The sequence below is a fragment of the Antrostomus carolinensis genome, unplaced genomic scaffold (assembly GCF_000700745.2).
Source record: "Antrostomus carolinensis isolate BGI_N321 unplaced genomic scaffold, ASM70074v2 scaffold9958, whole genome shotgun sequence".
NCBI lineage: Eukaryota > Metazoa > Chordata > Aves > Caprimulgiformes > Caprimulgidae > Antrostomus > Antrostomus carolinensis.
The window spans coordinates 2,591-30,399 of record NW_010332273.1 but is presented as its reverse complement, the minus strand read 5'-3'; the positions used below and the strand labels follow the sequence as shown (position 1 = coordinate 30,399).

Here is a 27,809-nt window from a genome sequence, read left to right as displayed (position 1 = left end):
TAAGGTCTAGGTCTAATTTCAGTAGCTGATTTCTAGGGCTGTTAGGAAGAAAGTTAACTTCTACAGAACTGGAAGCCTTACTACAGAAAGAAAATTTGCAAGTGACTCTCATAACTCTGCAAAGAGCACTATTGTGAGATTCCACTGTTTGTGTAAGAAAAATCACTTGGTTTTGGGCAAAAAGCAAGGAAAGAAGATTCTTGGATCAGATTGGAATTTCTGCTTGGAAAACCATAGCTCTGTTGAGCAGTGTGTCGGTGAGAATTTAATGGTCATACAAATTCTTGTCATCCAAGTGGATGAGACAACTCAGTGTAGTGGTGACACATTTGCTACAGAAGGTCTTTTTGGAGCTTTAGGAAGCAAAACACTAATTCTCTGTTTTTCCTTTTAGGCATTCTCCATCATAAATATCCTATTCAGAACTAAACCCAAATCTTCACTCTCTGGATCTCCTAAAGGTACAGGAAACTTACTTAAAACATTAAAGTTTCTTACCTTTTATTTGCATCATATTACAGAAATCACAAGTTGTGGTAAAACATTGTTATCCACAGGAAGTGTCTGGTTTTTGTTTGATCCTCTGGCTTGTGTCTGCAACACCTTTGAGGATTGTGACACAAAAAAGCCTCAAGAGAACTTTTATCTGGAAATGCTACATTCTTTCTTTTATATGGGAAGGTGGCTGAGCAGACTGAGACTGTGTTCACATCTCTGTACATTTCTTTGCTTGCCTTTTGGTTACCTTAGTGACTTCTGAACTTTGCATTTTAATGTATTCAAAATTTCTGGGAATATTCCAGGCATTGATGTACCAAAGGAAAATAGAAACCTGAAAACTGGAGTGGGGAACAATGGTCTGTCATCTGAAAATCCATCTCTCTAGGTTTATTATTGTCCATAGGTCATTGAATTGTTTGATGGCAGCTGTTACAGTCATGAGGATAATATTCTAGCACAACACTGAATGAAATCTAAAATATTAATTTCTGAGTTAGCAAAAAGGAAGTGTGGAAAGGTGGGAAAGGAGCAAGTTTTGTGATTAGCTACTGGCTAAGATGGTATGAGTAAAACATTTGTTCGTTCACCTGTCTGTCGATGTTTGTTTAAGTTCTAGCAATGCCTCCAGTATTGTATAGGGGTCAGTTTTTTGTACAAGCATTTGTCTTTAGAAGCTTCAAGTAGCTAACCCCTGATTACATAGAAAAATCACCTGAAATACTGGCATCTCTGTTTCTCTAGCCACTGAAACAACCCTTATAAGTTATTAGCCTCAGCTTTCTAGATGATGGTGCTTTTTCCTGGATAGTTAGGATTTTGTAAGCCTGTTAGAGGGTAGGGGGTGTATTACTTTGTAAAAGAACTGTCAACCCTTTTATAACCCCCAAATAACCTCTAATTAAATGTGCAGTGATGGACAGTGAGTTCTTATACCCTAATTAAATACTTCACACAAATCAACTACAGTATCATAAACTTCACAGGTAGCTGAAAAAATACAAACAGAACTCCAGTTTGTTTTGTCAGACTGTTCTTTGAAGTTGCTTGTCAAAGTATGAGCTAAATGTTTTTAAAAAGACAACAGATCTGTGTGTATATAAACTTGTAAGGTGTAGTCTTGTAAGTTACTACCTAGTGTCTAAAATTGTCAGAAATTTGTCAAGTGGAATTTCAGCAAGTCACAAGATGTTTTTAATACCTGCTTTGCTTTGGTTCTGCCTGAATTCAGTTTAATGAGCTCTGAAATAATTGTGAATTGGTGATAACTTACAGGATGTAGATGTGACTTTTGATCTGAATATAAAAGCACGTGAGATTGGTGGATTGGTGAAGGAGAGAGAAACACGATGAAGATGTAGAAATGATGTAGCAATTTATGTAGAGACAAGCATTATATTCACTTAGGTTAAAACTGATGCATTCATTGGAAAAGTTTTATTTTCATTGCAATTCAGTTCTCTCCCTGATAATAACTTTCTGTTCGGCCTTGGTGTAAGACTGGCGTGCCCAGATACTCAGCTGCTTGAGTGTCTTGGGGATAAACCTCCAACAGCAATGTGTTCTACAGCTTTCAGATTTAAAGTGCAGATAGAGCTTATTGATTCCTTAAAACTTCTTTTTGGTTAGGCATTGCAGCTTTTCCTTCCTTCACCTTTAGAAACAGGCATGAGCACTCTCTTGAGCACTCTTAAGATCCTGTTGGGTGCATCTTTTCTTTCTTGTTGAATTAATGGCTCCAGAGGCCAGGTATTTGTGTGGTAATTTGGGTCATTGAATGATGGCTACACTTGTAATTGCCAAGCATTTTGCAGAGAAGGGTGGGTGGGATTGTTACCATCATACAGACACGTAAAGTGAGCTGTGCTTAAACTCTCAATACTTGGTTTCTCGTGAGGCTGGAAGTCTTTTGGGACTACCAGAAGGTACGTAAAGGCTGAACCCTTCCAGTTTGTTGAAAGGTTGGGAGAGAGTGTGTGGTGAGTTCCAGCAAGGTGTGCATCACACTTTCCTAGGTCCGTCCTTAGCCTGTTTAGATGTGACTGAGCAGCCAGACTGCCAGAGAAGTTGGGCAGTTGGTCTCTATGCTGAGAATAAGCAGGTTATGAGCTATGGATGTTTCTGCAGCAATTTTTTTTGTCTAGTTGTAGAATGAATGTGCACAACTGAAGTCTGTCCAAAATTGGATCAGTTTCCAAAACCTTATTGTTTAAAGCACTAGGATGTGACCTCAAGTCTCCACAGATTTTTGTGAATAATGGCTGAATTGTCTGTCCTGAATATTATTCTAACCAGAGGTGTTTGGAGAAGAGCTTTTTCAAGCTGAATGCTGGTGGTTGCAACTCTTGATGCAGAGAGATCTGGGTAGAGAGCAGTTTGAGCTGTACTGCTGTGAGGTTCTACAGTACTCTGCCATAAATATACCAAGTGAACTAACAGTATCCTTGTCAGGGACTTCCCTTCTTGGGGAAAAAAAAAATTACTAGGGATCGATATTTCTCTGCATTTGTATGATAGTTGACTGGAAAACAATTTTAATGTATGTATTTTGGAGCTGAAATTCCATGTTACCTAAAACCAGGTGATGGCAAATAAGTGTAGAGTGCCTTGCTTTAAAAGCAAAGTGCTTGTAGGCAGAGTTTTCTGAGATTTCAGACTTCCTTTCCAGCATGATCTGAAGATCCTGATGTTACTGACTTCAAAATTAAAAAAAAAAAATGGTGTTGTCTGCTCAAAATGTATGGATTAGAAGCTGTTTAATTTCAGTTACTTTGAAGAGCACTGCACTTCAGCAGCAAAGGAGAATTAGCTTTTTTATTGCACTGCAAGACCTTACAGTCTTTGTCAGGCAATTATAATTGTTGTGTTATGTTTGAAAATTTTCAGTGTTTCTAGTGATGCTCCTGGGAATGAAACTTAGTGATTATAAAATTATTACCCTGGAGTCTTATTCTACATACTTTTCATCTTTGTCTTACACCTTCTTGGATATCCTTAAGACAGACACTCTAATACCCTTTTCACAGTTATAATGCACTCAGTGTGTAACTTCTGCAAATTTAGTAGTCAAATATAGGATTTGTTTTGAGTATAATCTACATATAGGTCTTCTGAACTAAAGAGATCTGACTAATTTTGCTCTGTGGTAAGAAATCAAAGTTATCCAACCAGTAGTATGATGAGCATGACATGTTTATGATGTTTTTTTCAAAGTAAAAGTATTCCAGATGATAGATTTGTTGGTCTATCTTCTTTCTTCTTCTCATATTTAATAAATAAATAAATCTTTGTATCCATGAATGTATTAACCTAGGTTCTCCTCTCAGGTTTACTTTGTCAGTAACTAGCTAAAAACTTCACTCTGACTCATTGCTGCTCCTCTTACATTTGGAAGTCCATTCACAGGTTCAGAATTTGAAGCTTACAGAGCATTAGTGGAGTTGTGTTGCTACTAATAGCTCCCTGGTGGTATCTGGAACAGTGATTTCTCTTCTCCTCTTCATCTATAAATTATGAAATAATAAACCTTCTTTTGCTGCCCTAATAAAACCTATAGGTGATGAGTGCATGTGTGTGTGCCTTTGTGTGTAAAAATGTTATTTACTGGGCTGTAAAATTTATTTTTAATAAATAAATTGATAGGTGGGTCGTAAGCAGATACGGGCAGCTGAGCTCTGGCAGCAGCGATAGCCTTCAAACTGGCAACCTGTTAGTGTATATTTAGGTTTAACTGTCTGAACATGAAGATAATGTTGCATCCATATGTAAGAGCAATCTGATACTAATTTGTCAGTGGAGGAAAGACCTGTCACAATACTTTACATCGACTGGGGCAAGTTCATCACTTGGGAGGTGTTTTTTCTTAAATGAACATAGGTGCCTATGAGCACTTTCAGCACTTATTTACAGTGTTAAAAGGCTGAATAAACTGATGCTTGAGGTGACTGAGACATGTTCTGACTTAAATAGAAGTAACCTTCAAAATCCATGTAGCTTGTACAGTTATAAACTCTTACCCTTCCCTTTTCCCAGCCATAGCTACTTTGGCATTTTCTGCTGGCCACCAGTTGTCTTCCCCTCATAAATGGTTAGGCATTCTTCTTGGTCATCCTGGGGAAAAATGCATATGATTATAATAAAGGCTGCATGCTCTAAATAGTTGTTTTTTAAAGACTTCATTTATTGCTTGCCTTTCCAAGTTAAAAATTTTAACTTCAAATGTTAGAATGCATGAAATGTAATCTGTTCATGAAAGTTGCTCTTTGTTTAGTATCTAAGCAGTGGCTATAAGTTTAAGTAACTGGATTTGCTTTGTAAGTGGATTCAATGATGGGGAAAACAGAGGGGTAGTTGATTCTAAATGAGCAGGCATAAATAAAGCTTCTATACTACTTTTCTTATATAAATGGAAGAAATGTGAAACTGAAATGATAGGGCATATAGATCGGAATATTCTGTTAAAACTGGGTGCGTAAGTGACCTGTTGCATACAAAGTGGAAACAGTGGATACCTGGTTGAACACTTTTTCCCCTTTTTTCTAATGGAGAAATAATTTCAATAGATTGTTAACTAAAGAATGCTAAATATTTAGTATATATATTTTTTTTTTTTCATCTTTACATTTTAGGTCAGCAATTTGGCTTCATCACGCTGAGTTTGCCTGCATTCAAAGCTGTTTACCTACAGTAATTTGGTCTGGTGGGAAGTGAACATGTCTCAAGTTCAAATTCAGAATCCTTCTGCTGCCCTGGCAGGGAGTCAAATATTGAATAAAAACCCATCTCTTTCACAGCCTTTGAGTATCCCTTCTACTACTAGTTCTTTGCCCTCTGAAAATGCAGGTAGACCTATCCAAAACTCTGCTTTACCCTCTGCATCAGTTACATCCACCAATGCAGCTGCAGGTAAGATTGAGTGTCTGTTAGTAAGGGTATATATTCTGGCTGTTTATAGTTTGGCATGATACATTCCTGGTGTCTTGCACCTACAAATAATTTAAAAGTAATATTTATCCAACTACAGTAGCTTGTAATGCTTTCTCCCTGTTGAATGAAATCTGTTTGAGAAAGATAGAAGCACACTTTTCCATGAAGTTCTAATAATTAATTGAAAGGTTTGTAATAGTAAAGAATATTTAAAAGTGAACAACATTGAATTTTTAAAACATTGCTATCCATCTTTTCTACAAATAGCTTGTTTTAAATATTACAAATGTTTGAAATAGGTTGTTTAGTTCTTTTGTGACCAGTTTAATGATAAATATATTGTGCTAATAAAATATAATAGAGTAAATAAAAATTAATAAATAAAAAATAGATAATAGCAAAAAATAGGAGAAGGAAAAACAAATTAACTGAGTTTTTTAAATTATTCAAAGCCAGTGACCATGATGAATATTTAGAAGATTTGCTCCTTGAAATGTACTACTTAAGATGCAAGCTAAAGGCAGGAGAGTCTAACTTCATACTTCTGGCTTGCATTAAAACATTAAATTTAATGATACTATTTTTTAGGCATGTGCATTGCTTGGAAATCCCAAAGTTCATTAGATTGCTGCCAGTTTGGCTAATGAGCAGAGCTGTCTGTTCCAGCACATCTTTTCTGAGAAGCAGGGTATTGCAGACAGCTAAATGCTAAGCCAATGAGGTTTTTTTTTTTTTAATTAAAGATTGTGGTAGAGTTCATAGCTACCTGTTCATTTATCTGATTTTATGTAATCTTTCAGCTCCTTCAAACATGGCAAACCCCAAAGAGAAAACCCCAATGTGTCTTGTGAATGAGTTAGCCCGTTTCAACAAGATTCAGCCTGAGTATAAGCTTTTGAGTGAGCAAGGTCCAGCTCATTCTAAGGTAAATATTCATATAAGTTTCTTATTGCTGCTGTGAATGCTCTTTCACTCTCATAAGTGGGTGGGCAAAATACACACTTTTGGTGCAAGATAACACACAATAGTAGAGAGGAATGGGAAGCTCCCCAAAGTACCGGTGGTAGGGAAGCGTGAGGCTGTTAGATGTGTACTAAAAAGTTGGTTTCCCAAAGTATGTAAAGGTTGAACTTACCTGTTACCTGAAACTTCTCAGCTTTTTTGAAGCGTTTATATTAGCTCCATTATTAAATGCTTGGCTTTGACTTACACTTAAATCAAGGTTTGCAGGCTATGCTAAAAAAATTTGCATTACATATGGATGATCTTTATACAATCGCTCTCTAGTATGATGTTAGGCTTTTGTCGTGCATCTTGCCTGTTCTGCAAATTTTTGGTGTTCTTCCTGTGGTGCATTTTAATATTTTGAGGTTAATCACACCAACTTTAAAAGATGAAAACAGTTTCTTAGTCCAAATTATCCCATTAGGTGCAGGAAGATTTATGGCAATTGTGTTTCTTTAGGAAACATACTGCATAAGGAGTTGTAGTGCTTTTGTGTCTGTGGTTAGTGAGGTACCAATCTATATTTGTTGATATGCCTAGAATAAATTTTACTAGTTACTTTTAAGAGTTATTCTCTCTTGTGCACGACAACATGAATGTTGCTTTACTGTTACTTTGGTTTAGTTGTGGATAAACTGAACCTTTCTATCCTAATGGCCCAGTGTTTGGAAAACAGGGATCTTGTTCTTTAATGCCTGAAGTACAGTTTGATTGAACAGCACTGAACATTCATCTGTTCTGGAACAGTTACTTTAGCAAAAGAATTTTTAGTTCTTGACCTTGTAATATAGGAGTGCCTCGGGTAGAGCAGCCTGTGGTGTGCATCCCTTCCACCATGTGTCCAAATCCTGGTAACTTACAGTTCCTTTGGTGTTCTGTTCATGTGCAGAGAGATAGTGCTTCAGGAACAGAGCAAATGTACAAGCAGTTTGTGTTACATCAGAGAACGCTGAAGAAGAGAGTTTTAGCATTATTAACCTTTTTAATCCTCCTTGAAGATCTCTTGCTGTATGAGAACTGAGATCAAGGCATCCAAGGAAAATCAGCCTGGGATGTGTGTATTTAATCTGGCATTGTCTCCTTAAGGTGTTTCCCAGAACAGTGTTTGTTGTATGTTAAAGGAATTGACTTGGAATTGAATAATAGTAAGAACTAAAATCTTCTGTCCAAAATAAGTGTGTTGTCGGCTTCAATGTGCAAAGGAGGCAAGGTCTGCATTTACAAAGAGTATTGGAATAACATTTTGAGCATCTGTTCGCTTGTGTTTTCATTCTGATTGAAATAAAACTTCATTTAATTACCAGAGAGACTTTGGCTTACTGTTGTCTCATTAATTTGTGAAAATTTAGGGCAATATATACCCTTCCTTATCCCACATACTTAGGAAGAAGTGCCACAGAGCTTTGCTCTATAATCAAATAAGCTTGTGCTCACCTGTGGGCATGTAGAAGCTTTTGTGGTGCAGTGTGAACTTATTTTTCTTCAAACTGCTGAAAAATATCATTGTGGGGAAAAAAAAAATACAACAACAAAGCAAAACACAGTATTAAAGCAAGAATTGAGTTCTGTGGAATAAAAAAGCCTGAATCTCAAGGCTGCTGTTCAGAGTAGTGTTGCCATTCCAGCTATCCATGTAGCTGTGGCCTCTGTACACGTTGTATCTTTTGGTTTTTAGCCTAGGTGATGTCATGCAGTACGCAGGATAGTTGCTAGCTACAACTATTGTGAAATTCTTAGTTCAGTCATCAGGGAAATCTTATCCATGTCCAGAGTGTTTAAAATCTGGAGATGACCTGATAGTTGAAGAGAGCTTTGATTTCCATATTCTCAGCTTTTGCTTTGCTAAAAGATTCTTTGTTTTGCGTAAGATAGTCTAATACATTACGTGAATTCTGAAGCAGCTTGTAATAAAATTAATGTCGTCTATTTTTGAGGTGTTTACAGTGCAACTGACTCTTGGGGACCAGCACTGGGAAGCTGAAGGAACTAGTATTAAAAAAGCGCAACATGCGGCAGCTGCCAAAGCTTTGGAAGGGACAAAATTCCCTAAGCCTACGGCTCGTCCATCTCGTAGTGAAGGCAAGAATCCAGGTATGTGCCACAACAAACTGATTTTAAAAAAAAAATACACTTTTCTGGTTTTGGTATGTATTTGAAAGTTGCATAAGGATGAATAAAAAGTGATTCTGCATATTTAACAATGGCAGTTGTCAGGTATTGTGAGAACACCATCTTGATTTAATCTTTGGTCATTGTAGACAAGGTTAAAAAAAATCATCATATTAACAAGATAAAGTGTAGGGTTTTCCCATCAAGTCATTCAGGCTTGAAGAACCCACTGGTTACACTTACTGTTCAGTATTGTAACACTTGGTGGAATCTTGTAAAAGATGTTTATCCTGCTCTTGAAAAAAAGAAAACTTAAGTAAAAAAAAATTAAAACCCAAACAACAACAACAAAAAAAACCACAAAAACACGAGGAATTTGTTCACAACAAAGAATAACCTTTTGCACGGGCAGATGAATGTGTTTGGTAATTCTGAGAGGATAATTCAAATGCTTGATGATAAAGATTTCTTTGGAAATCTACATTTGAAAAAACAAACTCTGCAATTTGTGTTGAGGGATTGGATAAGAACTTTAGAATTTGTACTTTTTTAAAGAGAAATAGCTGTTGATTTGTGTAAAAGCATTCGAGGTATAGTTAGCTATGTTTAGGGAACTTCTAACTTTACTAAGATTGCTTTTAAGATATATTTAGAGTGTAAAATTAAGTATGAACTGTCTTCACATCTCAGCTGCACGTGTGACTGCTTTGCATTTACTCTTAGTCACTTGGATGCAAAGCAATTAGGAGACCACTAGTATGTTCAGCAAAGATTAAAATTTACCTTTTGTGCCAGTTACATTCTATCACCTAAATCCTTTCTCTGCCCAGTCAACAGTGAAAATATTAGAAGCTAGCAATTCCTTATTTGTCTGTTCCATAATTTCACTTTCTTTTGACAGTTGTCTTATAACAAAACACAGTTATACTAGCATACATGCTGATTTTTTAACCAGTGAGGCCTCTGATAGAAAAAAAGACCATTATTTGACACTTCTTTCTCAAATGAGAATAGGCAGTGAGTCAGTTCTTCATCCACACAATATCTGCACCGAGAGGAATGTTTATAGCCCTCAGTAGCAATATACCTTCCTTTTGAAAAAGCAAGTTGCGATTTGAAATTGAAGAGTCATAAAAACCCTTCTTAGGTCATTGAGTACAAAGAGAAACGTTTGATCATTCTCTGTAAACAGAAGAAGCAGAAGATATGTAGCATGTCTGTTAATTTAATTTAAAAGTATTTATTTCTTTGGGAAGAAAAATGTCTGTTCTGCAGACTACATTGTTAGATATGCTGTAAAAGTAAATAAATTGGTAGCTTTGCAAGTTTAAAGCAAAATAATAATTTTTAAAAAGCCCTCTGCAGGTTCACTTTTCTGACAGGATTTGTTGCAACTGTACTAGGCTGCTAATTTAATAATCATCATCATGTAGAATTATTTTCTTTGTATTCAGAATATTTCTATTCAGAATTCCCTCATTTAAGATACTGCATAGAGCAGAAATTTGAGCTTGTTTTTCCTTGTTTGAGACAGCATTAGAGTTTAGATTGCTTTGGTCCCTTGTGACAGTTGGACAGCTCTCTCTTCCTTTTTATCTAGACAGTGTAACCCCCACAGTGGAGTTAAATGCACTTTGCATGAAGCTGGGAAAGAAACCTATGTACAAACCTATTGATCCTTACACGGGGATGAGATCCACTTACAGCTATACCATGAGAGGTGGTACTTATCCTCCACGGTATGTATTGCTTCATTTTTTGGTTTTGCAGTCTCATGTCTCTGAATTTCCGCTGTCTTCCTGTGACTGCTTTGATGCTACCTTCTGAAAACAGCTAAAAATACAATGTCCCTTAAAGGGATATTCAGCTGGAAACATAGCCGGCTTACGAGGCAAAAGGTTTTGATACGTACGCCCCATTAATATCTGTAATTTATCTTAAGTTTTTTTTTCTTTGGAGGGGAGGGGAAGGGGAGGAAAAAGAGAACTGAACCAAATGATGGAGTGGTTTTGAGGACACTGGGATATAGACAGCTTCATGAAATGGATAGCTATTTCTTGCAGTTCCTTTCTGTGTAAAAGCAAAAGTAAAGAAAATATTTTGAAGCTTTTTGTAAAACTATTTAAATTACAGCTTCATTTTAAAGAATTTTATATGAGCATAGGAATTGAGAATTCAAAGCTGGCTGTACTACCAAGTCTATAAAAGCATAGTTACATTGTCTTTCTCTGTTCCAGTTGGTTAGAAAGGTGTTAATATTGTAAACCAAGAACTGCTGATACTCTGTTTCAAAGGTTTCTCCCTAAAATCTTTTAGACTTTAAATCAAAATTATCTTTTTAATACTAGTGCTTCAGTGCTGACTTGTGGTTACTGATATCCAAGAGATTAATCCACTTTTAAGTTATGTTTCTGTTTACTTTATAGGCCAAACTATTTGTTTATTTAAATCTCTCTCTTTGCAGGTACTTTTACCCATTTCCTGTTGGGCCCTTACTTTATCAAGTTGAGCTTTCAATTGGAGGGCAGCAGTTTCATGGGAAAGGAAGAACAAGACAAGCTGCGAAGCATGATGCAGCTGCTAAAGCACTGAAAGTTCTGCAGAATGAGCCCTTGCCTGAGAAACCAGAGGTGGGAATTGATCTTAGTGTTGTAAGCACAAATGGCTAAGATAAACTGAGATATTGTTGTAGACTTTTTCCTAATTGAGCAGAAGGTGACAGTTGTCAAATTTAATTCTGTGTAGTAGTGTTGACCTACTTGTGTCAATAGAAGCACTTTGATTTAAAACCATACATTTCTATGGAACTAGAGTTTTCCCAAATGAAGTTATATTAATTCTTTTGCTGTCATATTTTTCCACAGCAATGCTATAGACCTCTGTCAGATATGAGCACTGGAAGCATAGATAGGAACTAATATCTTACCAGGTACAGATCACATACAAATATCTGAAGAAGTGTATAAATGGGGTATTGCATTCTAGTGTGGGCAACATAGAAGTCAGATGTGTTTGCTTCCTGGGCAAAATTCCTACATGATTTTGGAAAGAACCATGGAAGTTCTGAAAAAGCAGGAAGTTCATGGAAGTAGTAAACTCATACACAAATTTTGATATGAAGATAAGAAGCAAATTTTTATCCCTCCATATATTTATGGCTTCCCAGCACTTTCCATTCCAAGACCCTGTTACTGTTTGTTTTTTTCATGCTTTTTTGTTAAGTAGCTTTAGGCAGAAGGTCTCATTGTGTCCACACAAGTTACTCATACCTCCAGGAGCTGGCTGACTGCGTGCAGCCTCGCCGTATGTATTGGCTGACTGGTTTGGCCAAAGCCTATTACAAAGAGTATATTTAGTCTTTCCTTTATGGGCTCATTGTACTTGTCTGAGTTATGAGGGCTTGATGGAAGAACTAAGAACAAGAGGTCTATTGATGTACTCCATGTTGGCATCTAGATTGTGTTGAGGGGGAGGCCTTGCAATACAGACCTAGAAGCAAGAGCAACTAGGACATTGCCAGAGAGGTGAGGAACAGGAAGGAGAGGTTACACTGGTAACTTACAGTCTGGGGAGCATGAGGACTTGCTAGATGTGGAGTCTGGCTATGTGCTGAGAAAGAAGGGAAATGAAGAATTGGGCAAGAAGGTAACAAGGTGTCTCAGACTGGGGAAAAATAAAAGCTGGGAACTACCAGGAATGGCAAAGCAAGGGGATTAAGGAAATGTGTTGTGAAGCCAAGGGACATTGAGTTAAAACCTCTGAGTGTGTTTGTGGGAGAGAGCATTGCCTAGAGAATTAGGCAGAAACACTGTAAGTATCTGACGGTTCAGGGAGGAGGCCTGGGAGGCACTGATGGTTCAGGTAACAGAAAGCTCTCCTGGAGGAATGTAGGTTATTGAATGATGGAGGCTACTAAGAGTTAAGGGATCACGAATGCTATTGCTGAGAAGAGTGATGCTGGGAATAGAAGCTGAAAGAGTGGAGATGATTTCTGCACTGAAATCTAGACATGGTGGTAGGTGGAGTTTGAGTTTGTGCTCACCTTGTAACAGATAACTTGCTGTCATCAGCCGTTTTTCCGTCTCAGGTAGCAAAGTTCAGTATACTGGACCCAAGGAGTGCGGCTCTGCAGAAAATAATAGGATCACATGTGACTGAATTCCTTTCTGTTCACTTGTTTGGAAATGGTTCTGTACAAGTGACTTTCTGAATATTTGTAGAGTTGTGTTTAAAGTTGAGTAATGTGAGGTCTTCAAAACAAACACTGCAATTGTCTTTACGTGACCACATGTTGTGTTCTATAGGATGTCTATAGTGTAAGGGTGTAAATCAAGAGGTAAAGTAAACCTACAGAGTCTCTTTTTTCTCTTTTTTTTTTTTCTTTTTTAAGGACACAATAAGAGAAACACTATTGTGAAGGATGCAAGAGATTGCAAGAAGGGAGAATTACCTTATGAATAAAACAGTTGCAAGCTCCCTGGGAGCCGAATGCTGTCTTGACCCTGCTATTTATATGCTGGGCAAGTCACTTAAACTTGCACAAGAAACGTGCATTTTATTTTTCTGTTTGTGTTTGGCTTGTCCACAGAATGAACAGTAAGAAATCCAGCTCTGCGTAAGGAGAGCAATCCTTTGAACAGAGAGTACTGTTTTATAATAAATCCTTGGATAATTCGGATCTTAATTTAAAGTTTGGTACTTAAATACTGAGTTCATTAATATTTGTGGCTTCCAAATATTGTAGTTTTAGGAATGGCTGAGGGAGTTGCTGTTTTTGTAACAGCATTTTGCACTAGACAAGATGAAGATAAAATAAGGAAGATTTTACTGCTAAGTGAGCACTGTTCATTCTTGCATTCAGTGAGGCAAGGTCCTTGAAGGATACAGCAGTGTCAGATCATAGGAGATGCTGTGATAATGCCTGTACACAATGGAGGCAAATTAAGATTTCACAAGCAGACATAATGCTGATATGTCCTACCTGTCATTTGATGTTGCTGGTAATTTTCCTTTTAAATGTAGTTATTTTTGTGTATCCCATTTGTGTGTGTGTGTTTAAACAGAACATGCTTAAGCCTGAATGCTTGTATTTTTGGGGGAGGAGTGGTAATTTTTTTTTTTTTGATAAATTTTTGTATTTACAGGATTTTACTCTTTTATTTTTAAATTATAAAATATTCAGTGCTTAAGAAGAAATCATTAAATAAAATTATTAGACTTTAAGGGTAAGAAAGGCCATTTCCCATACCTCCTCAGACTGCAGATCTAGAAGCAAGTGGCAGGAAAAAAAATTAATAATATTAATTCTCAACTAGACAAAGCCCTGCCTGAACAACCCAATTTTATTTTAAAGTGTGCTCTGCTTTCGTGGGAGGCTGTAGTAGGAGACCTACAAAGGATCTTCCAACCTAAATTAGTCTGATTGGGGTTAAGACACACTGACAAAGTTGCAGTACGAGATTACTTTGCATATTCAAAGATAGAGATGATAAAGCATCAATGTAAAGCTTAGAAAACATAGAAAGCTCTGCTTTCTAGCACAGTTCTTGGACAGAAATTCTAACTTTTGCCTGAAAATGCTAAAACCAGAATTGCTTCTACGTTTTTTGCCGTCTTATTTGGTAAATATGAGCTGCTCCTTATACCCTTAACATAGAAGGAAACAGCCAGACTGATAGCTGTGTTGAAATCAATGTAGTTCTAATCAGCAGCTCCACTGGTTTTCAGAATTTGCTTATCAGCAAATATTATTTGCTTATCTTTGATGAAGTGCATGTTGAATGAGTTCCTAGAAAAGGACAAATCCCTCTTGAAGAAAAGAGTATGTGACTTTTGCAATTTGCTTGTGAGTTTTTTAGTCTGTCGCTTTTGTTTTCTTTTGTGACTAGTTTTTTGGGGTTTTTTTATTTGTTAGAGATGGATTATAACAATTTGATGAGAGCTGAGTGGTAAATGCTTATATTTGTGGTCTCGTTCTGATTTAGAGGCATAGATTCCTTGGAGAGTTTAGTCTATGCACACATGCAAACTACTTTAAAAGCAGAGTTTACAGATCAGATGCCTTGAGGGGTGCAGGGCAAGAGAAAGAGGGAGAGCGTGTGTGTAGGACTATTTTTGATTTATAAAATAAACTGATCCAGAACTCAAGCAGAGCCAAAATACTCAGTAAAATAGCTATAGTCTGTTAATTGTTATTTTGCTATTAATTTACTCTTTTTAGAAAAAGGTATTGAAGAAAAGTACCTATGTTTTACACTGTGTGGGCAAACTTGGAATCATATCAAAAATATACAGCATAATATAGCAAATAATTCCATACTATATATTTGTATCCTCTTGAAAATACATTAAATGGGAAAAATCTGATCCAATAAAGAGAAGTCCTGGTCACTTTCACAAGGAAAAAATGTCAGAATTTGAAAAACTAGAATATATCTAAAATTACAAGGAGGGGGAAAATATTTGTTATAAAAGTGATTGTGCTAATGTTTTGACAGCAAGGCTAGTGACAGATCGTTCCTAGAGATGCTGGTAATTAACTTGCTGTAGCACCTAGACTGTAATAAAATAAGACCTTAGTAGTTCAAATATTTTTTCAGAGTTTATAATGCTATTCCTTTTGAATTTACCAATTGCATTTGAAAAAGGTTTTAGAATATGATGATCAAGACTTTTGACTCCTTTATTGAATCTTGGTTTTGCCAATTTTTACCTGCATTGTGCCTTCTGCTGAGGTATAGTGTGGTTGGTTCCTCTAGTGTGGGTGTTGCCTCCACGTTTCTCATGCAGTCTCATGCACAGTGCATCTCCCTCGCTCTTGTGGAAGTGGTGTCATCGTGTGGTCTCAGTTTTTGCAGACCTGAAGATTGCTCTGTGTACACCTCCATGTAGAGGCTGGAGGCTGGATGGAGTAGTGGGATCAGAAGTATCAGATGTTGTCATTGTAAAAGGATGTTGGGCTGTATGTGCTCTTCTGAAATGTTTGCAACTCGAACCTGAACTACAAGGTCAACCCGTAAGAACAGTGTGAAATCTGATGGGACAGTGGGAGGAGTGAAAACCACAGATTGATTTTACTAATATTCTTTTCTGAGGTGGGAAGAGGCTGCTTTAAGCGATGGGAAAAAAAAAAAATTGCCTTCATGTTTTGATCAAACTTATTAGTAACAGACATTGGAGATGCTTGCTACCATCAAAACTAGTTTTAATCAAGGAGAGCTCTCTAGCATATTGCTGCTGCTGCAATAAAATATTTAAATAATTTTTGTTACCTGGTTGCCGAACTGGTATTGTGGCATGATATAATTGGTGAAATTGTTGCTGTTCATCTTTATCATAATCTTTCCAATATCACTGCTGGACACTTAGTCTTAAAATTTCTCTGATGCTGTTACCGTGCCTCTTAGTTCATGTTGATCCCAACATCAGTGAAGACATTTTTGGAATCACAATCAAAATTTTACCTGGAGATACGTAGAAGTGCCTGTAGGTAAGCTTCACCTGGCACTGCTGTCCTCCTAAGAGGTGTAAGCTCTTAGAGACGTACACCATTTGATTTAAGGCAAGTTCCTGATAGTATATTCTTCAGATGAGAAAAACATCTGTAGATTAAGCACTCACAAGGGAGCATGTTAACAGACAGGACTATGCCAGGGTCTAATTAGTCATCCTTTATTCACGTTGGTCCCATTCTCAGAATCTTTATTTTTCCTGCCCTTTCTCTTATCTGATACTGTCTTAGTGCTTTTGGTACAAATGTCCAATCAGTATATGAAAATTGTATTTCATAAATGTACTTCCATTTGGAAACCAGTCATTTAACACTTCAGTTTATTTTTCTGCAAATAGATTTTTAAACGTATTGGCCCTTATTCCATTTGTTCTTTCCTGTAATGAGCACATGAAAACGTGAAGGTCTGCTAGGTTTTACCCAGACACATTAAATGAGCTTCTTAAGTTTCAGTTCTGTAGTATGTGTGCTGCATTTCTACACATTCACGTAAAATGGCAGTAAAGGTTAGACGACTTAAAATTCTGAGAGTTCAGTAAACTGGTTGGATGGATAAAATTCAATTTAATAGGATCTTTATTTTAAATAGAGTATGCTTCTTTTAGGTTAACGGAAAAGAACCAGATGATGAGAATCTCAATAAATCTGAAATAAGCCAAGTTTTTGAGATTGCACTTAAAAGGAACTTGCCTGTGAATTTTGAGGTATGTTTATTTTACAAGCTCTAGATTTGTTTTTATTAGAATATTAAGGGTACACATTAAGTTGAGTCTCTTCTAGATAACCCAAACAACTGACTTTTAACATGTCTTGTTAGTTGTGAATACACTTTTACCTTTGACAGTCACCCTGATTGTCTTGGAGTTTATATGGTAAAGTGAAGCAAAAAGAAAAATCCACCTGTTCACATATTCATGCACTAAAATCATAACATGAGTGAACAGCTACGCTGTGGGTTGTCTGTGCAATCTTTTTTTCCAAGCTTTTTGAAAAATCAGTATTACAGTCAAGAAACAAAACACAACCCCACATTAACGGTTAGAACATTGAAGTGCAGAATCGAGGCAAACGAGTATAGCTCACTCTGAAAGACATTTATGGAAGTATTTGCTTAATTAAGCACTGATGTGGACTGCCCGCAAGTTGCAGAATCTCACAAATAGGTTTCTTTTCTTGCCATGAGGTGACCTCATGTGCATCTTGCTTTCCTTTCCCTTTAGCTTGGCTGCTTGCTGCCTCTTTGCCCCTCCTTGATCATTTTAGTTCTCTTAAATCAATGGCTTCCATAGGAGCATCTCTGTTTCACTAAAATATTAATTTATCATGCTGCTTTCCTGAGCTGGCAGAGTAACATTTAAGTCAACTATCTGAATTATTATAGTAAGAAAATGCAATTGCGTGTAACAAAATTGCTTCTAAAACCATCCTATGAAATTTTATGTGAAGCTTTCAATTATTGTAGCTTAGCCTGAGCATTACTGGTAGAAATGTACTGTCACATAAAGCCAGTTGTGGGTGGAAGTTCTTAACTCATTCTTACTTTTTGGCTTCATGGATATTTTGAAGTAAGAGGTGTTATGAATGGGGTTAAAAGACTAAATCTGTAGTAGGCAGCTATCTCTTAAATATCTCCAGAATTCTTGACTTCTGAACTGAAATGCTGGATCCTAAAGAATTGCTGTCTCTGTAATGTTCTATGACTGTCACATGATGTATTTAGTGAGGTGATGTTAACAGTGCAGAAGTACACACTGATGAAATGGAACAGTCACGTTTTAATATTGAAAGAGTAAATCAGTAAATTAAATAAGGTGGATGAATGACTTAGATGTAAATACTGTTAACTGCAACTGAATCAGTAAATTAAATAAGGTGGATGAATGACATATGTAAATACTGTTAACTGCAACTCATCTTTTTAAAGTCTATGTTTATTTGGGTGGCATTATGTTATTAGAGTGAATATGATTTACATCTCTACTTTGTGGATTGTATGAGAATATAAAATCTCTTTATCTGTAGTTCTTGAGAGAAGTTTGCTATAAACAATGTGCTCTACCATTTTTAATAAGTGTTTATCACGCTTTCACTCAGTTTTTCCCTCTGAAACAGGTGACCAAGGAAAGTGGTCCTCCCCATATGAAGAGCTTTGTAACCAAGGTGTCAGTTGGAGAATTCATGGGTGAAGGTGAAGGAAAGAGCAAGAAGATCTCAAAGAAAAATGCTGCAATAGCAGTCCTAGAAGAACTGAAAAAATTGCCACCCCTTCCTACGGTTGAGAAAATGAAGCCACGAATCAAAAAGAAAACAAAATCAATAGTGAAGGTAAGAGACAAACAGATTGGAAATCTGACTGTTACAAATAATCATCAGATGAGAGGCATTTCTGAGTTAATTATAAACTCTTCAACTGCTCAACATCTAACAGCAGTCTGGTATTAAAAATGAAATTATATTTTGTGCCCACTCTAAACAGGGTTCTGACACCGCTTTTACAACAGTTATCTGTAAATTCAGGATGAAAGAGAAAGCTTACATGAGTGGCACATAAAAATCAAGTTCTGACTTTCAAGCCTTAGATTTCACAGCTTTGGGTTTTGCATGATTTTGCTTGTGCAAATTCTCCTGCAAGCCTGTTTCTCCTAATACAGCAGGATTAGAACTTGTAAAACTCTTATCAGTGGTAGGTTATACATGGTCAACTGTGACAGCAGAGCCATATAAATTAAGTGTATCTCTTTGGCTGTGACAGTGTTCCATTAAGCAACTTTTATGTCAGTGTTTTTAAATTCTAGAGATTAATTAATTCAGTGGCACGCTGCATTTTGTCTATTAAACCAAATATCGGCTTATTTCCTAAACATTGTTCTACATAGCTGCAGACAAGTCCAGAATACGGTCAAGGAATGAATCCCATTAGCAGACTTGCCCAGATACAGCAGGCCAAGAAAGAGAAGGAACCTGAGTACATGCTCATCACAGAACGTGGTCTTCCAAGGCGCAGGGAGTTTGTTATGCAGGTTTGTATGTTAATTTGGGAAACCTAGGTGCATGGCTATGATGTTTTTTATTTGGTTTTTTTTGCTTATAGTAATCAGGTTGTCGTGATGATATGCAAAGGATTACAGACAATTTTCCGTTAAATTCATTAGGAAAATATCTAGTGGGCTACATTCAAGGAAGATAAAGGTTCAAAAAGTGATCTGAATCACGTTTAAAAAGTTGCATAGGGCACCAGAAGTCTGTTGTAACTGCCTAATGTTTTAATTAACAGGAATATTAATATTCTGTTAAGAGATACTGAGCTACTTTTATTTTGTAATGTAGGATTTATTAACATGAACCTGGATATCCTTCATTTCTTCCTTCCCCCGAATTTTCATGTGTTGCTTTAGAGTGCAGCACTTTCCGCACTCTTCATTGCAAATCCCAGTAGCATAGCAGCATTTTTAATACTGAGCATCTATGAGCCTCTAAGTGCCTTCTCCAGACCTCCCTCCTATCCTGACCAAGGCAGGGAAGTTAGCTGCTTTCTTTCCATTGCATTAGTAAATCTGCTAAACCTGTAACTTCAGCTTGGAAAAATTACATCTGCTGCGGTACCAGTTTTGAGTGTTTAGGCTGTTGCCAAGGTGAGATGATGAAATATAGTTGTTTATATGACCTCTCTTTGGGTTTTTTGTGCTTGGAGGCCAGTGATTATTGCTAATAAATTACACCTTTCTTAGGATAATGATCACTTGAACTGTTTTGTGACTCATGGCATGCTCGAAACACAGATCACCAATAAGTGAATCCTACTTTTTAACAACTGATTTGGCTTTTTATTCCTCTTTTGTTCAGGTGAAAGTTGGTGTACACACAGCTGAAGGCATGGGCACAAACAAAAAAGTTGCTAAACGCAATGCAGCTGAAAATATGTTGGAAATTTTAGGTTTCAAAGTCCCTCAACCTCAACCTCCAAAGCCAGCATTAAAGACAGAAGAGAAGGTAAGAGTCTTTAAGAATCAACTGCTGTTTAATACTACAGCAGAAGTCAAGTTGAAACAATAGCAGCTTTGCAAGGCAGGAACAGTGTAGAAAAATCCATGCTTTCTGCCCTAGCCAGGAAGCAGTTGTATTGAGGTGAGTGTTCTCTAAAAAACAGTGCATTTTGGATACATTAAGGGTTCAATTTTGCAAGTAAATCAGTCTCATCAGAAGGCTAAATGAATGTGGTTTTTCTTCATAGAGTGGCTCAGAACCTGTGATAATTGATGTGTTGGTCTTGGAAACCTGCAGACGTGTAGGTTACAGGACTATAGCAATAGCTTTACACAGCCTTACCACCAGTTGCAGTCAGGAATTTGTCACAGGTCTCTTTCTTTGGTGGGTCCCTTAGCAGGGAATTTTTTTTTCTTGGCATTCTCCTGTTCATTCAGCAGATGTTACCAGGGAGTTAAAACAGCAAGTCTGGTTTTAGTTTTTCATGTATTTTTGTGTCCAGTGTTTTGTCCTCAGTAATGCCAATAACAAAGGTTAGTTTAACTGACTTTGAATAATAAATTTTCCCGTAAAATTTTGACTAGTCAGATCACCTACATTTTGAAAACTTTAAAACTTTGGGGAGAAAAAAGTTTTAAAGGGATATTGTGTGTTTGGCTTTTTTCCTCCTATTTTTAAGACACCAGTGAAGAAACCAGGTGATGGAAGAAAAGTAACCTTCTTTGAGCCGGGCTCTGAAGAGACTTCAGCGAGTAAGTAACCTTACTGAAGGAAGCATGGCCCCGTTGTGGGGGGGGGAGGTGTGTGTGTAAGATACAGTCTCAGTCCCTTCAACAGTGTCTTTTAATGCACTGTAACAAGCAGAGATGTGCAATTGCTGGTTTGTAAAGTAAATCTACCCCTTGGGAAGGTTTTTTTCAAATCCCAGAGAGCCTGTTCCTCTGAAGTCATACAGTATTCAGCTTGCTTGGCCACCTGCTCGGGGAAGGGAGTAGATGGCTGAGCCAAAAGCATGTGTGTGCTAATGGGTCAGTCGAGCAGTTAGTGGAGGTGCAGCTGTCTGGGCTTGTCTTAACTCCATCTGAGGGGATCTTGGAACAGGCTTTAATCTGTGTCTAGGGCTTTCTAGGACAAGAATGAATGTTCAGGACTGAGCTTAGTTCTGATCCAGGGGTGAGGCTCCTTCAACCAACAGCAGGAGTGAAGTGGGGGCAGTTTCTGTGGGGGAAAAGGTAAGGGGAGGAGGAGAGATCAGCCTCTTTGGCTCAGCAGAACCTTTCTCTGGGATAGGGTCCAAATGAGGATGGGAGCAGATACCCTGGGAAAAGGGTTGGGGTTTCTGATACCTGGGAATAACCTTATAGATTTGGAGGAATGGTTGCAGGTTGGAAGGCTGCCCCAGAAATGTCACTCTAAGCCTGAGGCAGACTAGCAGTGGGAGAGTGGTGCAGAATTTGTTGAGGCAGAGTTAGCTGTGTTACGTTTGGCCCTGTCGCCTTACAGATGCTGAGGGAATAGCTGCAGTATGTTAAAGACTCTTCCTCATAGAACTAGCTAGCCAAGTGAAACCACCACCAGTATGTACCTCTCTCTTCTCAGGTAATAAAGAAGATGAGTTTAGGATGCCTTATCTCAGTCATCAGCAGCTTCCTGCTGGAATTCTTCCCATGGTCCCTGAGGTTGCACAAGCTGTAGGAGCCAATCAAGGACACCACACCAAAGAGTTCACTAGGGCAGCCCCAAATCCTGCCAAGGCTACAGTAACAGCAATGATTGCTAGAGAGCTGTTGTATGGTGGTACTTCTCCTACTGCTGAGACCATATTAAAGAATAACAACTCATCAGGCCACGTACCCCATGGACCACTTACTAGGCCCTCTGAGCAGTTGGACTATCTTTCCAATGTTCAAGGAATCCAGGTAAATGTTCAGCTTTGCAGGATTTCTTCCAAAGCTATCCATAAAGCTTTTTAGTTCTGCTGGTGACTCATGTATTCTGAGGCTGCTTGTTAAGCTGAAATTCATGTAAATGTTTTACTTTACCTATTAAATGTACTGAATTTTATAGCTTTTTTAGTTTAGTTTTCAAATGTGCATTTCTGTACTGTATCCTCAGCCTTAATTCAGTGCTACTCTGAAGTCTTGGAAGAATAAAATAAAAAGTAGCATTTTCTGAAAATTGTCATGATATAGGAACATAGTATGAACTTGAACTTGACTGATCTGAAATAATTTTTTTTTATAATATTTCGTACTTTATCATTTGCTGTAAGCTGTACATTTTCTTGTGTTTGGTCTCTTTAATCAGAATTGCATGTAAGTTCCTATATTAATATGTTAAAGGAGGTCAATGGATTAAAAAGTATAATAGGGAAGATTTTAAATGCAGGTAGATATGATCAGAATAAAATTGTTACTAAGTAGCCACTTTGATTTAGAAGGCTTACAGAGCCCTCATGATTATTGCTAAAAAACATTGCAGGTAAAGTCAAACTTCAAAGTAAATAGTTCTGCTGGCTGACAGAATGATTAAAAGTAAGGTTCAGCTTCATATATGGGCAAATAATCTATAACAGTTGTTATATGTTTCCTGTATTTGGTTAACTGAAAAGAACTAAATCTCTCTTCTCTTCTCTTCTCTTCTCTTCTCTTCTCTTCTCTTCTCTTCTCTTCAGGTTGAATATAAAGACTTTCCAAAAAATAACAAGAACGAGTTTGTATCTCTCATAAACTGTTCCTCTCAGCCACCACTGATCAGCCATGGAATTGGGAAGGATGTAGAATCTTGCCACGATATGGTACGATGAATATTGCTGACATGCTTTCTCTTTGCCCTTCAGTGAACTAAGGGATGCAGCAGATAGACCAAGGTTTCATATTACTGCTGGGCAGCAATGACTTCAATGCTGTACAATTCCCTGGCTAATTTTTGTCTAATACTGCACAGGTTGCTGAAATAATTGATTAATAATATCAGAACCTAATCTAAATAACCTTTAAAATGCTTAATATATGCTCACAATTTTGGTCTACAAAAAACGCATTTGCTTTATCTTGATATTATGTGCATGAGCCCATATTAAAGAAAATGTATGAAAATAAGATCCTATCGCCTCATTTTCTGTGACAGAACAGGCTGATGTCTCATAGGGAACTGTAATATGTGGGTTCACGTTACCAGACGTTCTGCTTGGACGGAATCCACAGTGGAAGAAATGCAATTCACCGTTAGATAGCAGGAGATGCCCTAAATCTGCTAAGCTCCTTTTATAAATAAGATCTTTCATTAACAGTAGCTGAAATATTTCTTTGTGAAAGAATGAGTCTTCCAGACTGCAAACTGTAAGGGACTTTGTCTGTAAAAGACATCACATATTGCTAACAATATGTACACAGCCTGCTATGACTGGAGAAGAGTTTCATGCTTTTGCTATCCAGTGGTGACCCGAGTGCTGACTGCAGACTAACGTAAGAGTTTGCAATATGTAAATCCACTTAGAAAAACTTGGTGTTACTGATTTTTATACTCAAAAATTTTGCAGTAATTTTCTAATGGCTGTAATTTGATACAGAATTCTTAGATCCTTGTCACTTAATTTTAACATCTTCATACCCATCTCTACACCCTGCTGTAGAGAGCTCCTGTAAGACTGAGCACACAAGTCAGCGCAGTAGGTAGGGAAAAGGACGGCCCGTTCGGAGCTTAAACATTGCGACTGGGCTGAGGCGAGAACCTTCCTCTGTTCAGTTATTCAGCTTTCGCTAATGCATGTGCCATAACTAACCAGGGATGTTCTGAAAAGGTGCACCTGAAATTGATCTGAATAATGTTGAAAAAAAAAATTCAGTTCTCAAATGAGGTGACTTACTTTTGCCTTCGCCATGTCACGCTGACTCTTCTTCTAAACAGTCGCACATGCCCTGTGTTGTATTTTTGATTCTTGTGTAACTTGGTTTCTTTTTCTGCAAAGGACTTTTTGGTTCTGTGTATTTTAATGTCCTTTGTCTTGAGCTCTGCATAGTTTGAGCCATTACTAGTTTAGTGTCTTTTTCCTTGATATTAATAGTACTGCTGAATTAATTTCCCCCCATTGCTAAAACTAATGCCATGGAAATCCCCTAGCCACAGAACCATTCAATTGTTTAATGAAGCAAGGTGAAATTCTACACCATTGCATTTTTTCCACCATAACTGTGCATCTTAAAAATATATATATTACCCAAATTAGCACATTTACTTTGTTTTAAATGAGTCCTGCTCCTGCTTTCACTAAATTAAGGAAACAGACTCAGGTTGAATTGTGGAATGCTCTCTCTTTTCTTTAGGCTGCATTGAATATTTTAAAGTTGCTGTCTGAGTTGGACCAACAAACCACAGAGATGCCAAGAACGGGAAATGGACCAATGTCTGTGTGAGTGTGACCCATTGACTTTCCCTTGCATTAATGGAAACCTCTAACCGTATGATGTTCTATAAACAAATAAAATGTGAGGGTTTTTTCCTTTGCCAGAAAACCTAAAATGCCAAGGGCTGGTATCTCCTTCAGAAGGACGAGAGGGTAGGTTTTATGATCAAGCTTGTAATTTTTGTGTGTCAAATGCAAATTACTAAGCAGGAGCAAGTGGATAAAATGTCATGGCTGTGAGACCGAGCAGTTCTGACTGTGGTCCCTCTGCTTAGACTATTTGTTTATGTAGACTTATAAATTGTGTGACTTCTCAGTGTGTTTAAGTGTTACAGCTGCTCCTCTCTTTCTAGTAATCGTCTGTATGTAAAATGTAAACAATGTATAGGTTTCACAGCTTGCTTTCAGCAGAGACGTGGAGGGCTTGCAAATCACTCCCTTTGATGGGGGGGGGGGGGGGGGGGGAGTTTAGCATCTCATTTAGATAATAAGCTGTCAAAATGGTGGGATTAACACAGTGCTAATTGGTTAAAAATGGAGGCCAGTTATGTGGAAGCAAATTGTTCTGTGCACCTCAAATTCTTTGTATCTGATTTAGAAGCATCTTATTCATGGCAATACTGTTTTATCTCCTAAGTAACAGGTGTTTTCTCATTTGTAGATGTGTGAAACAAGAAATGGAAAGTGACCCTCTTCTCAAACCGGCTAACTCAAACACTTTGGGACAAACACTGGACAGCACTGCCTAAACAGGCTTTTGACTGGACCCAAACCTGAAAGCACCAGAGAAAATCAAATGCTTCCTATTAATGTAACCTAACTGTTTTAGAGTGCTACAGTCTCTACAACCTACTGTAGTGTCTAAATCATAACCGTTGCTTTTTCTTCAAACAGTGATAAATTTTTAGTTTTATTATGTTGTTTTGATTGAAATGACACTATAAATTTTTCATTTAAAAGTTTCTTAATTGTATCTAGAACAATAGCACAGTTTAGAAACTTTGTCTTCTGAGACTGACATGTTATCTGTGAACTAACTTGGGAAGATCATATCCATGTATGTGGTTATTTTGTTTTTATTGAAATAGCAAAGTTTCACTGGAAACAAATTGTGTGCCCACCATTTTAAAAAGTCCAATATTTTCGCAAGCTTAGCTTAATTATCCAACGGTTGAATGAATTAAAACACTTTAGGAATTTTAAACTTTGATCATTTTTGGTTAATTTCTAGTTTTCTCGAGTGGGGGGTAGGGGAACTTGAATGCAACATGACTTTAAATGATCTCTGATCTATGTTTTAACGATTGTGTGTACAGATGGCACACAGCTCACTACATTACAGGATATGATCTCAATGTAGTGCATATAAAACCGCAGATTGATTTTCCTTGAGTGCTTTATACTGTTTAATTACATCTCCATGTAGGGCTGAAAAAAATTACCTATGTTTATATATAAACTGTGTTGCTTTTGATGTTGTGTTATTGCGCACTGAACTGTGTGCAATAAAGTTTTTTGCATATGGTCCAGGTAAAGCACGATAGCCTTGCAAGTTAAGTACTGCTTCAGTTCATTGTTTACGCTGGAATTTTTTCTCCCCATGGAATGTAAGTAAAACGTAGTGTTTGTCACCAATAAATGGTAATACTAAATTTTTTTTGGTTAATTTATTCTTGTATGCCACTACAGGGGCTGCTTTTTTTAATAGGATTTGTAATGCTTGTGATAATAGTACGGGCAGTATTGTAAAGCTATGGAGTAACTGTACAATGGTTATCACTTACATATAAATAACTACTATTTAGTAATGTGGAGAATGTGAAAACCTGGCAAGGCCAAGGAAATTCAAAAGTAATGTGGGTACATTTGTTATTTGTGCCACAGTGTGTTAGTGCAACTGTATTAATGGGAGCTTAAACTAAAGTTATGATTATGACAAGAAACCTGGCACAACAGGTTGGTATGATTTTAAAGTTTAAGTCTCTACTTTTAAGTTTCCTTGTTTGCTTATAATTTGAGTCATAACCTTGCCTCGCACTTAGTAATTTTTGGGGGGTAGTACTTTCAAACAAAACTTTCCCTCTAGCAACAAAAACTGGCAGCGTAGACTGACACACGACAGTGTATCATCTGGATGTGAACTACGTTCAGTGTGTACTTACCTGGTGATCTGTAGCAGCACTTCCTAAACACCCGTTTGCAGTGCGTGTAGTAACTCTTGTCATAGTTACTGCATATGCTGTGTCTTAAAGCTCAATGTCTCGGCCATTTTATTTGCATTATCAAAAGCAATTGGGCCATGTTAACTGCATACCAAATTTTATTGAATCAAGGTGGTTTTGATCATTATAAGTGAAAAAAACATTGTAAAGGTTTTTTTTGTTTTCTTTTTCTTTTTCTTTTTTTTTTTTTTTTTACATTTGTAGAACTAAAATGCTGTACATTTAAAAATTAAAAGAAACTTGCTAGGCTGAGGCTTTGTATTGGAAATTCTTACAACTTAGAAACTACTTGCCAAACAGTTTATACTGGAAGACAGATACCACGCTGATAGCAGTGTAAAAGGTCTCCTTCCCTTTATCTGCTGCTACATTCCAGTTTTCTCCTTGGATGGGACTAGAGCCTGTTCTGACTATTCTGCAGCATTCATTTGTTGATAATGCTGTGTTCCATGTGAACCTGAATGAAGGTGCTTTGCAATAGATACCGGTTTCAATACTCTTAAATGCATCTGTCATCTTAGAGGTGCTACGTAAGAGAAGGTTCTATAGTCAAAGACCTTGTAATCGCAGCCTCACGATGGAAGACTTCAGGTCACTCTGTGGATTCTAGGTAAGCCAAACTGAGTTCTAGATAAAAGTGTGTTTATTCTAGAGCACCACAATCTCTTGCTTTTTGTTGTCTCCTCTGTGCTTGATGCAGCAAAGGCTAGGAAGAATGATTACATGTTACACGTAATCACCTGAAGGCTTTATAAGACACTTCTGTTCAACAGATACTAAAATGTTCTACAAAGAATACAAATATGAGAAGTCTGAGGCGAAGGTGAGATTCTCTGACTGCAGTAGTTAGCAGGCTCGTACTGGTATCAAACATACATTTCTGAGTACCAGCAAAGTGCTGTCTGCAAGACATCTCACCTTTTGGGATTCTTTCTTTGAACTTTTTACTTTTGTTTTTCATCTTAAGAAACATTTTGACTGCAAGTGAATAAGCTGGAGCTTCCTAATATGAGTATCAGTGTACATTAGCTCAGGCTTCATGCCACACATTTCGGTAATCATCTTCTTATAGAAAAATTAAATATAGGGTCTGTTCCAAAATAACTTTCTCAGATTCAGATCTCAATTGTTTAGGGTTGTTCTCCCAAAA

General features: G+C 37.2%; 1 protein-coding gene across 4 annotated transcripts; it reads left to right on the top strand.

The window, feature by feature from the left end:
* Window positions 1–394: 394 nt before the first annotated feature.
* STAU1 (staufen double-stranded RNA binding protein 1) lies at window positions 395–26,089 on the top strand. 4 transcript variants are annotated; one of them, XM_010173454.1, is made up of 16 exons: window positions 395–461; window positions 5,127–5,403; window positions 6,225–6,349; window positions 8,364–8,520; window positions 10,139–10,277; window positions 11,003–11,168; window positions 16,654–16,752; window positions 18,143–18,373; window positions 18,925–19,068; window positions 19,892–20,038; window positions 20,712–20,784; window positions 21,632–21,951; window positions 22,707–22,829; window positions 24,358–24,443; window positions 24,543–24,590; window positions 25,099–26,089. In XM_010173454.1, the coding sequence occupies exons 2-16, from the start codon at window positions 5,211–5,213 to the stop codon at window positions 25,184–25,186; spliced, it is 2,139 nt and encodes a 712-aa protein (XP_010171756.1). In that variant the 5' UTR covers window positions 395–461; window positions 5,127–5,210; the 3' UTR covers window positions 25,187–26,089. The 4 variants fall into 4 exon arrangements, with proteins under 4 accessions (XP_010171756.1, XP_028942174.1, XP_028942175.1 ...); XM_029086341.1 differs by lacking the exon at window positions 395–461 and having other exon boundaries at window positions 5,125–5,403; window positions 18,161–18,373; XM_029086342.1 differs by lacking the exons at window positions 395–461; window positions 24,543–24,590 and having other exon boundaries at window positions 5,125–5,403; window positions 18,161–18,373.
* Window positions 26,090–27,809: the final 1,720 nt, after the last annotated feature.

Coding starts and splice junctions, on each gene's coding strand:
- STAU1 (XM_010173454.1), top strand. CDS start 5,211: ATGTCTCAAGTTCAAATTCAGAATCCTTCTGCTGCCCTGGCAGGGAGT. Junction 11,169..16,653: donor CCTTGCCTGAGAAACCAGAG/GTGGGAATTGAT, acceptor TGCTTCTTTTAG/GTTAACGGAAAAGAACCAGA. Junction 18,374..18,924: donor AAACAAAATCAATAGTGAAG/GTAAGAGACAAA, acceptor TGTTCTACATAG/CTGCAGACAAGTCCAGAATA.